The 17638-nt window shown below is 63.4% G+C and overlaps 1 protein-coding gene across 2 annotated transcripts; it reads right to left on the bottom strand.

The window, feature by feature from the left end:
* Positions 1–1396: 1396 nt before the first annotated feature.
* Positions 1397–17423, bottom strand: PGAP2 (post-GPI attachment to proteins 2). 2 transcript variants are annotated; one of them, XM_005526589.3, is made up of 6 exons: positions 17314–17423; positions 14802–14975; positions 13485–13737; positions 10738–10844; positions 3180–3288; positions 1397–2690 (listed from the first exon to the last, which is right to left on the bottom strand). In XM_005526589.3, the coding sequence occupies exons 2-6, from the start codon at positions 14964–14966 to the stop codon at positions 2560–2562; spliced, it is 765 nt and encodes a 254-aa protein (XP_005526646.1). In that variant the 5' UTR covers positions 14967–14975; positions 17314–17423; the 3' UTR covers positions 1397–2559. The 2 variants fall into 2 exon arrangements, with proteins under 2 accessions (XP_005526646.1, XP_014111125.1); XM_014255650.2 differs by having other exon boundaries at positions 10750–10844.
* Between the last annotated feature and the right edge of the window lie 215 nt (positions 17424–17638).

The following is a 17638-nucleotide window of genomic DNA, read 5'->3' as shown; positions in this document are numbered from 1 at the left end:
CCCTGTCCTGGTCTGCCCGTGCGAGGATCCCCACGGCCATGTCCTGTTCCCGCTGTGGGGATCCCATCAGCCATGTCCTGTTCCCACTGTGGGGATCCCATCAGCCGTGTCCTGTTCCCACTGTGGGGATCCCCATGGCCATGTCCTGTTCCCACTGTGGGGATCCCATCAGCCATGTCCTGTTCCCAATGAGGGGATCCCATCAGCCGTGTCCTGTTCCCACTGTGGGGATCCCCATGGCCATGTCCTGTTCCCACTGTGGGGATCCCCATGGCCATGTCCTGTTCCCACTGTGGGGATCCCATGGCCATGTCCTGTTCCCACTGTGGGGATCCCATGGCCATGTCCTGTTCCCAATGAGGGGATCCCATCAGCCATGTCCTGTTCCCACTGTGGGGATCCCATCAGCCGTGTCCTGTTCCCACTGTGGGGATCCCATGGCCATGTCCTGTTCCCAATGAGGGGATCCCATCAGCCATGTCCTGTTCCCAATGAGGGGATCCCATCAGCCATGTCCTGTTCCCACTGTGGGGATCCCATCAGCCGTGTCCTGTTCCCACTGTGGGGATCCCACGGCCATGTCCTGTTCCTGCTGTGGGGATCCCCACGGCTATGTCCTGCTCCTGCTGTGGGGCTGGTGAGGTGGGGTTTGGTTTAGAAGTGGGTGCTGCGATGGGGAGGGGACCCCGTGATGCCATGAGTGGGACACAGCCCTGCCCTGGCCCAGCACAGCAGGATGAGCTCATGGCTCATCCCCTCCCAGCTGCTCCAGAGGGGCCACAGTGAGGGCAGGGCCCCACCAAGGCCCGGGACAGGGGGAACCAAGCCTCCGGCAGCTCCCCTGCCCCTGGCCCTGCCCCAGCCCTCCTGGCTCCAGGGTCTGTCCCCGGGGCTGGGCTGGCCCCTGGCCCCGCAGCATCCGTAAGATCTGCAGGATCTGCACCGAGTCAGCGGTCCCCAGAGCTGGGTGGGGAGCAGGGCCGCCAGCTGCGGGCTGGGCTCAGTCCCACGCCTCCAGCCCGGATCCCGGCTAGTTCCCAGCCTCGCTGAACCTTCCCAGGCTTCATCCGGCACCCGGGGGCCACGTCCCACATCACAGCCCCAACAGCCAGGATCCAGAGCCCACACCCCAGAGATTCCCATCCTGCAGGGATCTGCATCCTGAGCCCCAGCTCCAGGGATCCACACCCCAGCACCCCGGGGTCACATCTTGCACCCCAACTCCACTACCCAGGATCCATATCCCACACTCCAGCCCCGGTGCCTGGGGTCCCTGTCCCCATTCCAGCCCCCACGCTGCCCGTGGTGCTGCTCTGGACCTGCTGGCTGTGCCAGGGCTGTGCCAGGGCCACGCCAGGCTGGGCCAGGTGGAAATGCTGTGGAATTTGCCGAGAGCTCACAAAAATACTTAGTGCTTTATTTCCACCTCAAAGCCAAGGCGCTGCGGGGGCAGCGCGTCACACGCATGCAGGGACACGGATGGAGCCCATGGATGGGGACACTGACGATGGACACGTGCAGCAGGACCCGCTGGAAGCCAGCTCGGCCCCAGCTCTGCCAGGGCCCCGCAGCTCCTGTGGGAGAAGGCTCTGCCCAGCCCTGGGATGAGCACTGGGACATCCCAGGGGACTCTCGGTGGTGGCTGTGCTCAGGTGAAGGGCAGGGAGTGACCCACGCTGGTCCTTCCTGGCCAGGAGTGGGGTGGGATGAGCCCTGGCAAGTGCAGACCTCCCCAGAATCAAGACAGCTCCCTCTGTCCCTTCCAGCAGCTTGGGGACACTGTCAGCCCCCAGCTGCCATCCGGCCATGTCCCACATGCCCTGGCAGCCAGAGCTGCTTGATGGGAGCACTGCTGAACCCCAGCATTCCCCAGCTCCAGCCCCAGGGCACAGGGGAATCTGTGGGGACACTGGGGCAAAGACCTCCAGCACGAGCACACTCAGCCTTCTACCTCAAACTGGGTTGGAATGGGCACAGCATCCCTGGGGCAGCCTGTGCTGCTGGGGGGCCTCTGGGAATGGCAGGAGTGAGACATGGATGCTCCCAGCACCTGCTCTGCCCTATGTGCTCCCACCCTGCTCTGGGCAGTCCCTGCATGGCCCAGCACCTTCCTGCTCCCCTCCTGGGAACTCAGGCACAGATGGGCCCGGACCCTGCCCCAGCCCAGTGCCTGAAGCCAGCCCAAAAGGCCACCAACCCCTTTCTGAGGACATGCCCCAAGACCCCCAGCCTGGAGGAGGAACCGTGAGACCCCCAGGCCAAAAAGGACAGGGCAGGGCTGGACCCCGTGCCCTGACACCAGGAGCAGCATCCTGCTCTCCCTGGAGCATCCTCCAAAGGAACAGGCAGCAGGTTCCTCCTCTGTCCTGCCCTCCTGGAGCTGGCAGGGAGCCGGGACAGGGGGTCCTCGGGAAGAGCCTGCAGCTCCCCTGGACGAGAGCTGCAGGTGCAGCTAGGGACACACACTCCTGGGACCTCGGGATGATCCTCGCAGCAGCTCCACAGCAAACAGCCCGGCCCTGGCAGGAGAGCGAGAGGAGCCCCCAGCAGCGGGGCTGGCTAGAAGTGCTTGTCCTCCAGCAGCGAGCTCACCACCAGCTCCTTGTTGCCGAAGTCCCAGAAGGCAGTCATGTGGAAGGCCATGTTGGAGAGGACAACCAGGTACTCCAGGAAGGCGAAGACAGTGTACACTGGGGGAGGAAACACAGAGGTGTGGGTGCAGACCCACAGCTGCCTCTGCCCTGCCAACTGGGGGGGGTCTCTGAGCCCCCTGTTTGGGCCAGCAGAGCAGGGGCTGGGGGCTTGACCCCCACCAGGGAAGAAGCGTTGCTGGGCACCCAGAGCTTCCCTGGGCTGGGATTTGGAAGGCAAGGTGTCCCATTAGGAGGATTGCAAACATCAGGAAGAATTTTTGGACATCAGAAAGAATTTTTTCACAGAAGGGGTGGTCAGACACTGGAAGAGGCTGCCCAGGAAGGTTTGGAGCCCCCATCCCCGGAGATGTCCAAGGAAGGGCTGGACGTGGCACTCAGTGCTCTGGGTGGGGGACAAGGTGGGCATCGGGCACAGCTGGGACTTGCTGATCACAGGGATCTCTTCCAGCCTTAGCAATCCTGTGATTCAGTGATCCTGTGACCACCCAGCCCCTTCCCCACACGCCCCCCAGGCAGCCCCCTCACCTCCAGGGCCGCAGTACCAGTTGTGGTGGAAGTAAACGCACACAGCGAACGCGAATGTGATGAAAGTGAAGAAGAAGAGCAGCTGCTTCCACTTGTACGACTTGCGCTCCTGGAAGAGGCCAAGGGCTGGGTGATGCTGGAGTGGCCATCCCCATCCCCATCCCATCCCCATCCTTATCCCCATCCCATCCCCATCCTTATCCCCATCCCCATCCCCATCCCATCCTATCCCCATCCCTATCACCATCCCTAGGAATGCCCTGGCCCCGCACAGCCCTGGGGGTCTCCACACCCTGGCTCCTCGTGCAGAGCCCCCCAGGCCAGGCCCAGGGATGGCTTTGGCAAGGGCTGTGCCCAGGGGCACTTGGGGCTCACACCTACACAGAGATACAGGGAGTGAGGGAGCCACGGGGTCCCAGCAAGTATGGAGCCCCTGGTGCTGGAGTGCTTGAAGGACTCCTTGAGGACTGGCGAGGCTCTGCCAGAGGCAGATCCTCTGGCCCAGGTGGCTGCAGGTGGCCCCAGGGCACGGGGAATTCACGGGGTGCTGCACCCCCTCACCCACAACAGCAGCAGGGAGGAGGAAACCACATGAAGGGGCGGCAGGCGGGGCGGGTGCTGTGCTGGAGAGCTCGCCCAGCATGCCCTGGCACCGGAGGGGCCCCATCCTGCCCCCAGCACCACCTCTGACGGGCAGGAACAGAGCATGGCAATGCTGCCAGCAGCCCCACACCCCCTGCTCACTGCTTCTGTGCCCCAGAGCTCAGCCTGGTGACAACCCAGGGGCCAGGCCTGTCCCCTATATGGGCTCCCCCGACCCACTGCCAGCACCCCAAAGCTGGGGGCTGTGGGTGGAGCGACCCCCGGTTCCACCACAGCAGGAACCCACTCTAGTTCCCTTCCTCTCTTTCTCCCATCACACTGAGGGTCATGGATAAGGATCCTACAGCCTGGGGGGCAGAGGAACCCCAAGCCACGTCTGGAGCCCAAGGAGGGTGCAGGGGAGCCCTGGAGCATGGGGGCTGCAGGGGGGCTCAGCCCCACAGAAGGAGCTGGGGATGCTGCAGACAGCCCAGGCTGTTACAGGTGGGAGGGGAATTTCCCCCTCGCCTGATGCTTCACGTGAGACAAAGATTCCATTCTGAGGGAGTGCTGATAGTAAGGAAAATGTAAATTTCCCCATCACACTTTCCATTACCCCCGGAACGCGTGCCAGGGGCTCGGCCGGGGAGGAAAACCCAGAGGGGAAGGACGGAGTCAGGGCGCTCCCGCACGTGGGGACACGGCAGGGCTGCTCCTTGTGCCGGGCTGCCGGCCCCTGCCGCCCGCAGCAGCGCAGCCCAGAGCGCCTGGGAGCGGCACCGGCAGAGCCCCGAGGCGGGCCCGGGGCTGACTTTCACACCGGAAAAGCGGCTGGGAACAGCCGCGCTGTCACCGCGCTGTCACCGCGCTGTCACCGCGCCCCACGGCAGGGGCTGCGCCCAGCCCCGGCACGGCCCCGCCGGGACCCCCAGGCTGCTGCTCCCGGGAGCCCCGGGCACACAGCAGCTCGGCTCCTGCAGCTCCGACACCCTGTCCTGCTGCAGGAGCCCGACACGGCCCTGTAGGAGCCACCCCCGGCTCACCACAGTGCTCCTGCACCTCCGGGTCCCCTCCGAGCTCCCCCTCTCCCGGTCTGCGCCGAGGATTATCACACGGATAATTAATTAGGCGTTAATCCCTAATGCCAGGGCACGGCTGGCTCAGCCCAGTGCCAGGGGATCACAGGGTAAGGGCCCCAGGAGGTGGCACATGGGGACATGGCATGATGCCGAGCAGAGCTGGCTGGGAAGGTCCCTGCAGGAGCTCGGGCAGCATGGTGGGACAACAGGAGCTGCTGGACAGAGCTGCCCATCCCCTCACTGCCCTGCTCAGGGCTCAGGCACTGGCCCTGCTTCCCATGGCCCCAGCTTTGTGGGGATCCCGCACCTGGGGCCATCCCAGGGAGCCAGATGGTGGCCAGAGGAGGACACCAAGATTAGAGGGATGGAGCACCTCTGCTGTGAGGAAAGACTGGGAGAATTGGGATTGCTCAGCCTGGACAGGTCAGAGGACAGGACAGCCCCCAGGTCAGAGCCCTGGAGAGGAGCTGGCAGCTCCAAGCAGCCTGGCAAGAAGCCACCAAACTCTGGCTGCCTTCGAGGAACAAGAGGGATAAGAAAATCCCAAGGACAGGGTGCTCCAAGCTGAGCTGGCTGGAGCTGCCGGGCTGGCACAGCTGTGGCTGCCAACTTCCTTTTGGCAAGACACGGCCCCTGCAAGCCCCCCCAGTGTCACACAGCCCTCCCATGTGTGTCTGGCCCAGAAAACCACGGGGGAATTATATTTAGTGCCCAGCCGGCGGCTGGAGCTGAGGCACACTGCGGCACATGAAGGTGAGTCAGGAGCAGGGGGCCAGGCAATGGGGGAGCCGGAGCAGCAGGACACAGGGGACACACTGCTCCCTGCCCATGGAAGGTACTGGGGGTCTCCTTCCCCCACCCTGGGCAGCCCCAAGCCACGCTCCTGTGAGCCACCAGCACGGAGCCACAGGAGCCTCCAGAGAGGAAGAAGAGCTGTGCCCACCCCTCAGCTCCTGATGGGGACAGGGATGACACTGATCTTAACAGCTCGCTCTGCAGGGACCTCCAGGCACCGGCTCTGCCCTCGAGCCATCATCCCTTCCTGGGGCACAAGTGGCACCTGTGGGCTGTGTGTCACACACCAGCCCCAGCTCCTCTCGAGGGTTTGTGGGTCCCTGCAGAGAGCCCAGAGCCAAAGGGCCCCACACAGAGCTCAGCTATTTATGGAGGGCTTGTCTGAGCCACCGCCAGCGCTCCCAGGGGCTGTGAGGAGCTGAAACCACACGTGCTCACAAAGGTGCTTGTGGTCCCTGCTGCTGACACGGCCCCGCCGTGGTGGGGACACAGCTGTCACCCTACTCCAGCTCCCAGGGCTCAGCTGGGCCCAGGGGACACAGGGGGCTGTGCCCCAGAGGCTCCTGTGCCTTTGCGCTGGCTGCAGCCCAGGCTGGGCTCAGCCCATGTGCCCTGTGGATGCCAGGGGAGCGGGATGTCGTGGGATAGAGCCCAGGGGCCGGTGGCAGAGCAGGACCCAGCTCCACTGGCCACAGCATGGACTGGAAGGGACCTCAGAGCCCACCCAGAGCCACCCCTGCCATGGCAGGGACACCTCCCACTGTCCCAGGAGCTCCCAATGTCCAGCCTGGCCTTGGGCACTGCCAGGGATCCAGGGGCAGCCCCAGCTGCTCTGGCAATTCCATCCCAGCCCCTGCCCACCCTGCCAGGGAACAATTCCTGCCCAAGATCCCATCAAATCCTACTCTGAAGCCATTCCCTGGCTCCTGGCCCTGCAGCCCTTGGCCCCAGTCCCTCTCCAGCTCTCCTGGAGCCCCTTCAGGCCCTGCAAGGAGCTCTGAGCTCTCCCTGGAGCTTCTCCCCCAGCTCTCCCAGCCTGGCTGCAGAGCTCCAGCCCTCAGAACATCTCTGTAGCTCCTGTGATGGGCCTGAGCCAGCCAGCCCATGGCCACCACAGGCACACACTGGTGTCTGCTGAGGCCACCAGCCCCGGGCTGGGGGGAAAATGTGTTTGCAAACAAGAAGTGAAACTGCTCTGCCTCACTGCCCAGCTCTGTACCTCGGGGCTGGGGGGAAGGAGGGTTTTAAGGGTGAGCAGCCAGCTGGGAACAGCAGAGCTCAGGTGGGCACTGCCACGCCACAGCCAAGCACCAAGCACAGGGTGCAGTGATCACTCACAGCTGGAGGCTCCCAGGGTCCATTTCCCTTTTCCACAGAATCTTCCTGCTCTGCTTTGCCCCTTCCCCTCCTTTTCTCTCTCCTGCTTTCTCTTTTCTCCCCTCTTGCAGAGTTTTTTTTTCCTTTCTCTCACCATCTGCCACCTCGTAACTGGAAACCGCCTGTACTTCCCCATTACAAACCAGTTCCTCCACACCTTCCTGCCCTCGCAGAACAGCAGTTGCAACAGGAGCCCCGCCGGGGGAGAAGCTTCTGCAAGACCAATTCCTGTCCCTCCTACCCTGCCAGACCTGGGGAGCTTCACCCCCTCCAGCAGCGCTAAAAGCAGTGCCAGCCGTGGGGCTGGGAAGGCACTGCTCTCTCCTCCAGACAGACCCAGCTTTCCGGCTCCCCACATGGACTTTGTCCTGGAGAGGGTCCCAGGTTTGGCCCCGAGAACCTGAACCCTGTGGGGAGCCTCTGCTGAGGAGGACGGAAGGATGGAACACCGCGGGGCTGGAGCCATCCCTCGCCTGTCCCCTCCTGCCATCGTCAGCTCCAGGGCTGGGGACAGCAAAGTGAACAAAGGCCCCCACGAGGGACACAAACCGAGCCAGTCTCTGTCCCCAAGGTGCCACACGGAGGGATCAGCTGTGCCCTGGCCTAAAACAGCCCCACGAGCGTGCCTGGGCACCTCACTGGCACTGCCCAAGCCCTTGGATGTGGCAAGGATGCGGCCGTGGCACCTCCCGCGTCCCGCTGTCCCACCCTGCCGAGCCAAGAAAGTGTCACAGGAGCTGTGCCAAGCCTGCCAGGGGCCACCAGCCGTGAGCAGAGGGCTCGGAGCCTGAGGAATCCAGGCCGAGAGTGGGACAAGCCCCAGGAGACGCCGCTCGGCCCGCAGCACCCGTGGGAATGGTTGGCGGCTGGAGCCAAGGCGCAGCACCGGACACGGGGACGCGGCAGCTGCAGGGACCAAGGTCCCTTAGCCAAAGGTGACACCTGGTGGTGTGACAAGCACCGTGCCCTCCTCACCCCGACACAGCCGGCCTGGGAGCTGCGTCACTCCGCAGCGCCTTCCTCCTCCTCCTCCTCCCGCAGCCGTCACCCTCGTGCCCTGGGCGACAGCTCCATCCTGCGGCCCCGCACGGAGCTGGCACAGGGACACCAGCTGGCACAGGGACACCAGCTGGCACAGGGACACCGCACCCCCGGTGGCCTCAGGTCAGGGCTGGCCCTGGAGGGCTCCTGTCAGCTTTGGGGGGACTGCACACCCCCGAGGACAGCTCCCCTCCACCTGCAGGGCTGTTCCAGGATGGGAGGAGGAAGCGGGTGGTGGCACTGTGCCAGGTGCTGGCATGCTCAGCCAAGGTGTCACCATGTCCCCTGTCCTTCCCCTCAGGGATGTGCAGATTCCTCCAGTCCTCGGGCAGAGTCACAGAACCAATGAGGCTGGAAAATCCCTCTGAGATCACGGACTGCAACAGCTCCCCAGCAGTGCCAAGGCCACCGGTAACCCATGTCCCCAAGTGCCACATCCACATGGCTGTGAACTCCATGTGACTCCACTCCTGCTGCCCTGGAGGGCTGCACAGCCCTGCCTGGAAAGGAACTTCCCCAATATCCCCCCTGAGCCTCCCCTGGCCCAGCCTGAGGCCGTTCCCTCTCCTCCTGTCCCTGTTCCCTGGCAGCACAGCCCGACCCCCCCAGCTGTCCCCTCCTGCCAGGGACTTGTGCAGAGCCACAAGGGCCCCCTGAGCCTCCTTTGCTCCAGGCTCAGCCCCTTCTGCCCCTTCCCCAGCTCCGTTCTCTTCCCTGAATGTGCTCCAGCCCCCAAAAGTCTCTCTTTGCCCTGAGGGGTCCAAAGCTGAGCCCAGGATTTGGGATGCCTCAGCCCGGCCTGCTGCAAGGGACATGAGGGACCAGAGGGTGACGTGGCAGGGGAGGAGATCCAGGGCCTTGGAGGGCTCACCCAGGGAAAAGACAAGCCAAACAATATCACAGAAATAAAGGAAGCTGTGGGAAAGCTGCCAAGGAATGGCTGCAAGCTCCTGCTATTCCCATATCACCAGAGAGAGCAGATCACTTCCCAGTGAGTGAAGAGAACCCCAGCACATCCCCAGGTCCCTTTCCTAAGGAGTTTTAGAGCCAAACAACTGCTGGAAGCTTCTTTTCCAGGTCTCTGGAGTAAGGCAGCAGGGACAGGCTCGGTGAATTGGCGGAAGGGGAGGAGAAACAGCAGTGACAGAGCAGGAGCTGCCCTGGCACTGCAGAGCTGGGCCCCCCAGCACTCATCCTGCTGAGACACAGAGCCCAGGCACAGCACTCGCCCTGCAGCCCCACTCACAATCCCTTGGGAGAGCTTTGTCCAGCCTCACCCGCCTCCCAGCCCTGGGACACAGGCACACACCTCCCAGGGGCTCTGCAAACCACCACCTTCCGGGGGCACAGCCCCAGCACCCCTCCCCACTGAACACTGGGAGCATGAGGGCTGCACGGGGATCAGCTGGGGAGAAGGATCCAAAGGGAAAGGACACAGAGATCCAGGGAGCCCACATCCACAGGGGAAGCCAAATGTGCAGGAGCCACATGGGCACAGAAGCAGGTCCCACACAGCCCCAAATCTGGATGTCCTGTCCTGCCCATGGCTGTCAGTGCCCAATCCAGGACACACCTGGATGTCCTGCCCATGGCTGTCAGTGCCCAGTCCAGGACACACCTGGATGTCCTGCCCATGGCTGTCAGTGCCCAGTCCAGGACACACCTGGATGTCCTGCCCATGGCTGTCAGTGCCCAATCCAGGACACACCTGGATGTCCTGCCCATGGCTGTCAGTGCCCAGTCCAGGACACTCCTGGATGTCCTGCCCTGTCCTGCCCATGGCTGTCAGTGCCCAGTCCAGGACACTCCTGGATGTCCTGCTCACCTGCCCCATAAGCCAGGACCACAGCCCAGGACTCACACCACAAACCAGCACAGCACAGAAGCTGCATCCAGGCAATGGGGTCAGGAGCCCCTGGCTGGATCCTCCACCAGACCTGCTGCCCCCTGGCCAGTCCCTGCAGCCCCTGACCCTCCCCAGAAAAAGAGCCAGAGCCAGCCTGCTCCACAGAGTCATTCTGGAGCAAAGGGAGAAACAACTCCTGCTGCCCGCTGCTCCCAGCCTGCAGGACCAGCAATTCCCAGCACAGGGAAGCCAACTTCAGGTTAGAAACAGGCATGGAGAAGGGATGAGCAATCCAAATCCTCAGGGATGCCAACAGTAGTTTCCAATATGATCTCTCAATGAAAACTTAATCGGATACTGGGAGGAAATCCATCCCTGGCAGGGTGGGCAGGCCCTGGCACAGGGTGCCCAGAGCAGCTGGGGCTGCCCCTGGATCCCTGGCAGTGCCCAAGGCCAGGCTGGACATTGGGAGCTCCTGGGACAGTGGGAGGTGTCCCTGCCATGGCAGGGCTGGGAATGGGTGGGATTTAAGGTCCATTCCAACCAAAATTGTTCTGTGATTTAATGATAAACCCAGAAAACAGGAAATTAAACTGTTCCTTCCCACTTTGCTTTGGTAAATAATGGATTTTGGTGACTTCTTCCATTTCACCTGATGCTGTTGGCTCCTTTAGCACCTGTTATTTCATAAGCAAGGACAGCCAAAGCCCTTCAGTGCCAGCCCAGAGCCTCCTGCCAACTCCCAGCAGGGCCCCAGAGCCCCATCCCAGTCCTGGCACAGCCCCCAGAGCCCCCTCCCAGCTCCCAGCAGAGAGAGAAGAAAGGAAAGTGTCTGTACCTCGGGACTTACTGTGTGTTTCTTAGTCATTCTCCAGAGAATGCAGGTGAGCAGCATGTGGCCCAGGGCCGACGTAATGAACACGATGAAGGCATTTTCGTGGATTGCTGGATTGACAAACAACAGGTTTCCTGCTCAGCCCAGGACAGGAGCACAAGGGGAACGTGGGGCAGGATTTGGGAGGGCTTTGCGCTCTGCTGGGAGCCCCAGCACCCCAGTGATGCTGGAACTCCAGTGGGGTCTTTGCAGGAGACAGGCACAGCATGGCTCCACAACCTGCTCGTGCTGCCTCAGGGCCCCCTGGAAGGGGATGGAAGTGCCTGGAATACTTATCCCAAAGTGCCAGGAGGGTGTTTCTGTGCTCTGGGACCATCACTTCACACAGCTGTAAACTCAGGGACCCTTGGGAGCAGCTCAGCATTGCCACTGCTGCTCTTGGGATGGGGAAACTGAGGCAAGGGGAGGGGGGCGCAGGGTGAGCCAGTCCAAAATCCAGGGAAGTCATCTTCTGGCCCTCTGTATTACCTGCGTGCCCATTAGCAGTCAGCAGCTCATCTGCAGCTCTGAGGTTGCCTCATGCATACCTGGAGTAGCCCGGGTCCAGGATCAGGCTGGGAAAGCAGCTGGAGCAAGGCTAACAGCTGCTCCCGAGGCCCCAAACCCCACACAGCCCCTGCACCTTCAGGTGAGATTTTCATAGGTGCTGCTCTGAAAAGCATTTCCCACCCCCTTCTCCAGAAACTGACCCTCAGGCTCAATTCCCAGCCACCTGAAGTGCAGGAATGACCATCCCTGTGTGCCCTCTGCCTGCCAGGGGAAGGGCAGCACGCGAGGAGCGAGGTACCAGCAGGTGGGAGAGGTCAGGCCGGGCTGTCCCGCAGGGCTGATTAACCTGAGCACGGCAGCTCAGGGCTGACACTTTCCCCACAGCCAGGGATTAGTCTGGGACGAGGATCCCAGGAAGTGGGTCAGCCTCGGCTCCCGGGGCTCTCTGCCTGCTCACACCTCCCAGGGCTCCCCTCCCAGGGCTCTGCACGGGGCCGGGCCAGGCTGGCCCAGGCAGCCAAACCTCAAAGCTGCACCTGCATTTCCAAGGGCAGGGGCTGGAGAAGCAGCCGGGGCAGGTCAGGCTGCAGACCCTGCCATGAGGAAACACTGCCAGGAGCAGGGCAGGGACACCACACCATGGGGACAGGGAATGCTGCAGGAGACAAGGAGGTGGGCAGGGACAGGTCCCAGACCACAGACCTCCACCAGCAGGAGGTTCCTGTCCTGCCATCCCGGTCACTGGGCTCCACCATGGAACATCCTCACCCCAAAGGCCGGGGGAGACCCTGGGACTCTGTTCACAGCACCACAGCCCTGAATCCCAGAATGGTTTGGATTGGGAGGGACCTTAAAAACCTTTTCATCCCAACCCCTGCCACGGCAGGGACACCTCCCACTGTCCCAGGTGCTCCCAGCCTCAATGTCCAGCCTGGCCTTGGGCACTGCCAGGGATCCAGGGGCAGCCCCAGCTGCTCTGGCAATTCCATCCCAGCCCCTGCCCACCCTGCCAGGGAACAATTCCTGCCCAAGATCCCAAGATCCAGCCCTGCCCTCTGCCACTGGCAGCCATTCCCCTTGTCCTGGCACTCCATTCTTTGTTCAAAGTCCCTCTCCAGCCCACAGCTGGACACAATATCCATCATCACCTTCCTGCTGTGCAGGGAAAGCCAACTCATTACTGTCCTGCTGATATATCCCAGCACGGGGTTTGTTCCACTGCAACAGCACCACCTTGCTGGCTCCAGCATTTCAGGGCTCTCCAGTTAATCCCTCCCTGCTGCCTCCTCCAGATTTTAGGATGAAACAGCAGCTGGAATTCAGCACTGGCACTTTTGTTCTTTTGAGATGAGACCATGGGGGGGAAGAGAATTTCCCAGGCTGCTGTGGCCAGGTTTTGGACACATGGATTTAACCTGAAACACTCCGATTCTGTGTCCAGGAATGATTAGAGGGCTGGAGCCTCTCTGCTCTGGAGCCAGGCTGGGAGAGCTGGGGGTGCTCACGTGGACAGGAGAAGCTCCAGGGAGAGCTCAGAGCTCCTTGCAGGGCCTGAAGGGGCTCCAGGAGAGCTGGAGAGGGACTGGGGCCAAGGGCTGCAGGGCCAGGAGCCAGGGAATGGCTGCCAGTGGCAGAGGGCAGGGCTGGATCTTGGGATCTGGGGCAGGAATTGTTCCCTGGCAGGGTGGGCAGGGGCTGGGATGGAATTGCCAGAGCAGCTGGGGCTGCCCCTGGATCCCTGGCAGTGCCCAAGGCCAGGCTGGACATTGAGGCTGGGAGCTGCACTCCACTGCAGGTGGGCTGTGAGGACTCTTCCCAATCCAAACCCGTGTAGCATTCTGTGATTCTATGACATTTTCCCCAGGAATTGCTGGGGAAGGTGTATGAAGGCAGCTGGAGCACAGGCAGCTCAGAGCCCAGCCTGGCTGTGGGATGGAGGGGAAGCAGGATGACCTCAGGTAGAATCAAGCGCCAAGGCCTGGTCCAGGCTCCGTCCCCAGCCTGAACCCAGGGCTTCAATCAAGTCTCAGCGGCCAAGAACCGTGGGAAGAGCATGGCTATCCGCACACATTGTTCCTCTGTAACTACTGACTTTACTGCAGTCTCTGGGGGTTTTCACTGGTTTTTCTCTCCAGACTGCCTCATGGCAAAGCAGCGGCCCAAGGAAGGGCAGGGTGGGGCGGGGCAGGAGTGACACCTACCATAGTTTTCAGTGGAGGACACGTAGGTGAGGATGAGGAGGGCGAAGTTCTCGAGCAGGTTGAGCAGCAGGGTGACGTGGCACAGGCGCAGGTAGCGGGGGTGGGGGCAGTGGCAGCTCTGGTAGTGGTTCCAGTAGGCCACGGCCACGAGGACGCGCGGGGCCGAGTGTAGGCCGATGCACAGGCGCCACACGTAGCGCTGCGGCGTCTCGCCCCCGATGGCCGCGCTGATGGACGGCAGGTAATTGGGCACCTGTGGGGACACGGGCTGGTGGGGACAGGCACCCGGCACAGCCTCGCAGCCAGCCTCTTCCAGACACTGAAACGGTCCTTTCTGAAATTCTAAAGGAGTTTATTCCTATTCCCGAAGCCAGGGAATGTATCACGGCAGCGCCCCTGGTCCGTCCCACGGGGTCATGGACCCCACAGCCCTGCTGGGGCAGTCCTGGGGTGCTGGGGCCCTGCCCAGGTACCTGCTCAGGTTTCTTGCCTTTACACTCTTGGTTGTCCATAGAATCCCAGAATGGTTTTGGTTGGAAGGACCTTAAGGCCCAGGTACACCTCCCACTGTCCCAGGCTGCTCCCAATGTCCAGCCTGGCCTTGGGCACTGCCAGGGATCCAGGGGCAGCCCCAGCTGCTCTGGCAATTCCATCCCAGCCCCTGCCCACCCTGCCAGGGAACAATTCCTGCCCAAGATCCCAAGATCCAGCCCTGCTCTCTGCCACTGGCAGCTATTCCCCCTTTCCTGGTACTCCAAGCCCTGCTAAAGTTCTCCTGCTGCTGTGAGATGACTCCTGCCCTCCATTCCCAGCTCGTGTCCTGAAAGCCCTCAGGAGGAGCCCAATCTCATCCCACATGGAGCTCCAGGCCCTCCCTCCCCAGACACCTGTGGCTCCTCTGAACCCCAGCAGACCTGGGGACAGCAGCTCTGGACAAACCCCTCCTCAGGACGATGCATTTCCCTTCAGCTTCCCCACCTCAATTCCTCACTGCAATAACCCCCAGCGTGCCCAGTCCAGACACCAGCCTGACCAGCCTGTACTGCCCTCAGTCCCTGCACGAAGCCAAAGCTGCTGCTGCTGCCATTCCAGAGGCATCCCAAGGGCAATGAAACAATGCAGCTGAGTCTGGATTCTGTAACACTTGTGGGGAGAAAGCCCAAGAGAGGAGCCCAAAAGGACACAGGGGAGAGGAATCCAGAAGGGGAATAGGAACCCAAGAGAAGGGAGCCCAGGAGGAGGGAGAGGAAACCCACAAGGACACAGGAGCTCTGTTACCCCCCAGGAATATGGGGTTTTCCCACAGGAGTCTCTCACCCCACAGTGGGTCGCAGTCGTCTCACGGAAGTTGAAGAGCAGAGACCAGATGACGCAGAAGAGGAACCCAAAGAGGGGGCAGAACACAGTCCCGAGGGCCAGCGTGGTGAAGCGCAGCCGGAACAGGATCCCGTCCCGATCCAGCGGCAGCGGGACCTGCAACATCCTGGAAACCTGGAAATAAACAAACTAATGTCTGACTGGGGTGCTCTGTCCTGCTCCGGGTGGGTTACAGGGTGGGGATCTGCCACAGGCTGGGCTCGATGGCCTTTCTGAAACTCAGTGATTCTGGGATTCTGTCCAGCCCCAAACAGCCCTGGGCAGGGACAGACACACGGCTCAGCCCCTCACACCCTGTGTGACCCCAAACACAGCTCAGCCCCTCACACCCCCTGTGACCCCAAACACAGCTCAGCCCCTCACACCCCCTGTGACCCCACAGACACAGCTCAGCCCCTCACACCCCCTGTGACCCCAAACACAGCTCAGCCCCTCACACCCCCTGTGACCCCAAACACAGCTCAGCCCCTCACACCCCCTGTGACCCCAAACACAGCTCAGCCCCTCACACCCCCTGTGACCCCATGGACACAGGATGGGCAGCAGGGACAGGCAGCCATAGGAAATCCCATTGTGGGGACACAGGACACAGGAGCCTCGGGACTGACGGGCAGCAGGGAGCAGGGGCAGGGCTGGCTGTTCCCTGCAGCCCTCCAGAGGGATCTGGCAGGAAGGGCACGTGAACCCTGTCCCGTGCGATCCGTCCAGACCTTTCCCTGCGCTCGGGGCAGCGCTGACACAGCCGGGCCCCATTGTCGGTCCTGCCAGGAGCCGCAGCTCCTCTGGGGCAGCCCTGCCCCACAGCCCTGCCCCACAGCCACAGCCCTGCCCCACAGCCACAGCCCGGCCCCACAGCCACAGCCCGGCCCCACAGCCCCAGCCCGGCCCCACAGCCCCAGCCCGGCCCCACAGCCCCAGCCCTGCCCCACAGCCCCAGCCCTGCCCCACAGCCCCAGCCCGGCCCCACAGCCCCACCCCCACAGCCACAGCCCGGCCCCACAGCCACAGCCCCACAGCCACAGCCCGGCCCCACAGCCACAGCCCCACAGCCACAGCCCGGCCCCACAGCCCCAGCCCGGCCCCACAGCCACAGCCCCACAGCCACAGCCCGGCCCCACAGCCCCAGCCCGGCCCCACAGCCCCAGCCCGGCCCCACAGCCCCAGCCCTGCCCCACAGCCCGGCCCCACAGCCCCAGCCCTGCCCCACAGCCCCAGCCCGGCCCCACAGCCCCAGCCCTGCCCCACAGCCCGGCCCCACAGCCACAGCCCGGCCCCACAGCCACAGCCCGGCCCCACAGCCCGTGCTTGCCCCGCCGCACCCGGCCCTGCATGGGCAGCGCTGCCTGGAGCTGGGCCAGGGCAGGCTCAGGCTGGAGACCAGGGCAAGGCTCTTCTTTCCCCGGAGGCTGCTGGCACTGCCCAGGCTCCCCAGGGAATGGGCACGGCCCCGAGGCTGCCAGAGCTCCAGGAGCATCCAGGGATGCCCAGGCTGGGCTTGTTGGGGGGTCTGGGCAGGGCAGGGGGGCACTGGGGGATCCCTGGGGGTTCATTCCCTCAGGACAATCCATGACTCCGTGCACCCCCGGCTGCAGGATCAGGGCAGCACAAGCCCCACACAACAGGGGAGCCGGGCTTTGTCAGGTCGGGACAGGGCCTGGCAGACGCCCAGAACAGGGGTCCCCCCAGCCCGGGGCTCCCTCAGCCCCAGGGGATCAGGCTGGGATGGATCCCCCTCAGCAGCGCCCGGCTGCCGGACAAATCCGATTTATGGACAATCCCCGAGCCATCTGGGCAGTGCCCCAGGGCAGCACGGCCACTCTGCCCTGCCAGCACCACACTGAGGGACCAAACCCCAGCGGAGGGACCGACCCCAATCACCGAGGGGCCACAGAACGCCACAGAGCCCAGCCCCATGCAGGCTGCTGGGCACCGAGGCAGGGAATTACTTGAGGAAAAAGAGGACACGAAAGGGAAACTCCAAAGGGCCGGGAGTGCGTGTGGAGGGGGATCCCCGGCCGGCCCAGGCTCCCGTCCCCGGGACTCGAGGACCCCTCAAGGGCTCCCCACGGCGGGGGATGGAGCCCCCATACCCTGCCCCTCCCTCGGGGGCTCGGCCACAGCCCCCTGTGCCGTGGGGACACCCCACAGCAGGAGCCCCGCAGTCTCTGCCCTCCCTCCCCCGAAACAGGGCAAATAAAAAGCAAATATTTTGTATCACGTGTTGAATGGCCCCGACCTGTCCTGCAGGAGAGAGGCTGCACCACCCCGAGACCTGCCCCGGGCACCCACACCCCCCTGGAGACCCCCCTGAGACCCCTCCCCGGGCACCCCCATTCCCCCTCCGCAGTGAGTGACCCCTCGGGGCTCCCCACATCCCCCAGAGACCCTCCCTGGGACCCCCTCCCCACAACCCGCGTGTTCCTCAGTGCCGCACTCCCGACAGCCCCCTCACCGCTCAGCCCCCCTCGCGCCGCTCCATGGCCCGGCCCGGCCCTGCAGCCCCACCACGCCTCCTCCGCCTTTTCCGCCTCCTCCTCTTCCTCCCTTTCTTCCGCCTCTTCCTCCTCCCGCCCCACAACCCCGCTGCGGCCCCTTTAAGAGGCGGGGCCCAGCTCCCGCGCGCCGGGACACACGATTGGTCCTCGCGGCGGTAATCCCGCCCCCTCAAACGCCCCGGATGTCGGGGCGGCGCCGCGACACTGGCCGTTCTGGACCCTTCCGCGGCGCCAAGCCCCGCCCCCTCCTCGGCCCGTCCGGCCAATGGGCGCTCCGTGCGC

The sequence above is a fragment of the Pseudopodoces humilis genome, chromosome 2 (genome assembly GCF_049639895.1).
Source record: "Pseudopodoces humilis isolate 2021_Gansu_Grassland_sample_001 chromosome 2, ASM4963989v1, whole genome shotgun sequence".
NCBI lineage: Eukaryota > Metazoa > Chordata > Aves > Passeriformes > Paridae > Pseudopodoces > Pseudopodoces humilis.
The sequence above is the reverse complement of the archived record's forward strand: the minus strand, read 5'-3'. Positions and strand labels throughout refer to the sequence as shown.

Coding starts and splice junctions, on each gene's coding strand:
- PGAP2 (XM_005526589.3), bottom strand. CDS start 14,966: ATGTTGCAGGTCCCGCTGCCGCTGGATCGGGACGGGATCCTGTTCCGG. Junction 10,845..13,484: donor GTCCTCCACTGAAAACTATG/GTAGGTGTCACT, acceptor TTGTCAATCCAG/CAATCCACGAAAATGCCTTC. Junction 3,289..10,737: donor AACACACAGTAAGTCCCGAG/GTACAGACACTT, acceptor GGCCTCTTCCAG/GAGCGCAAGTCGTACAAGTG.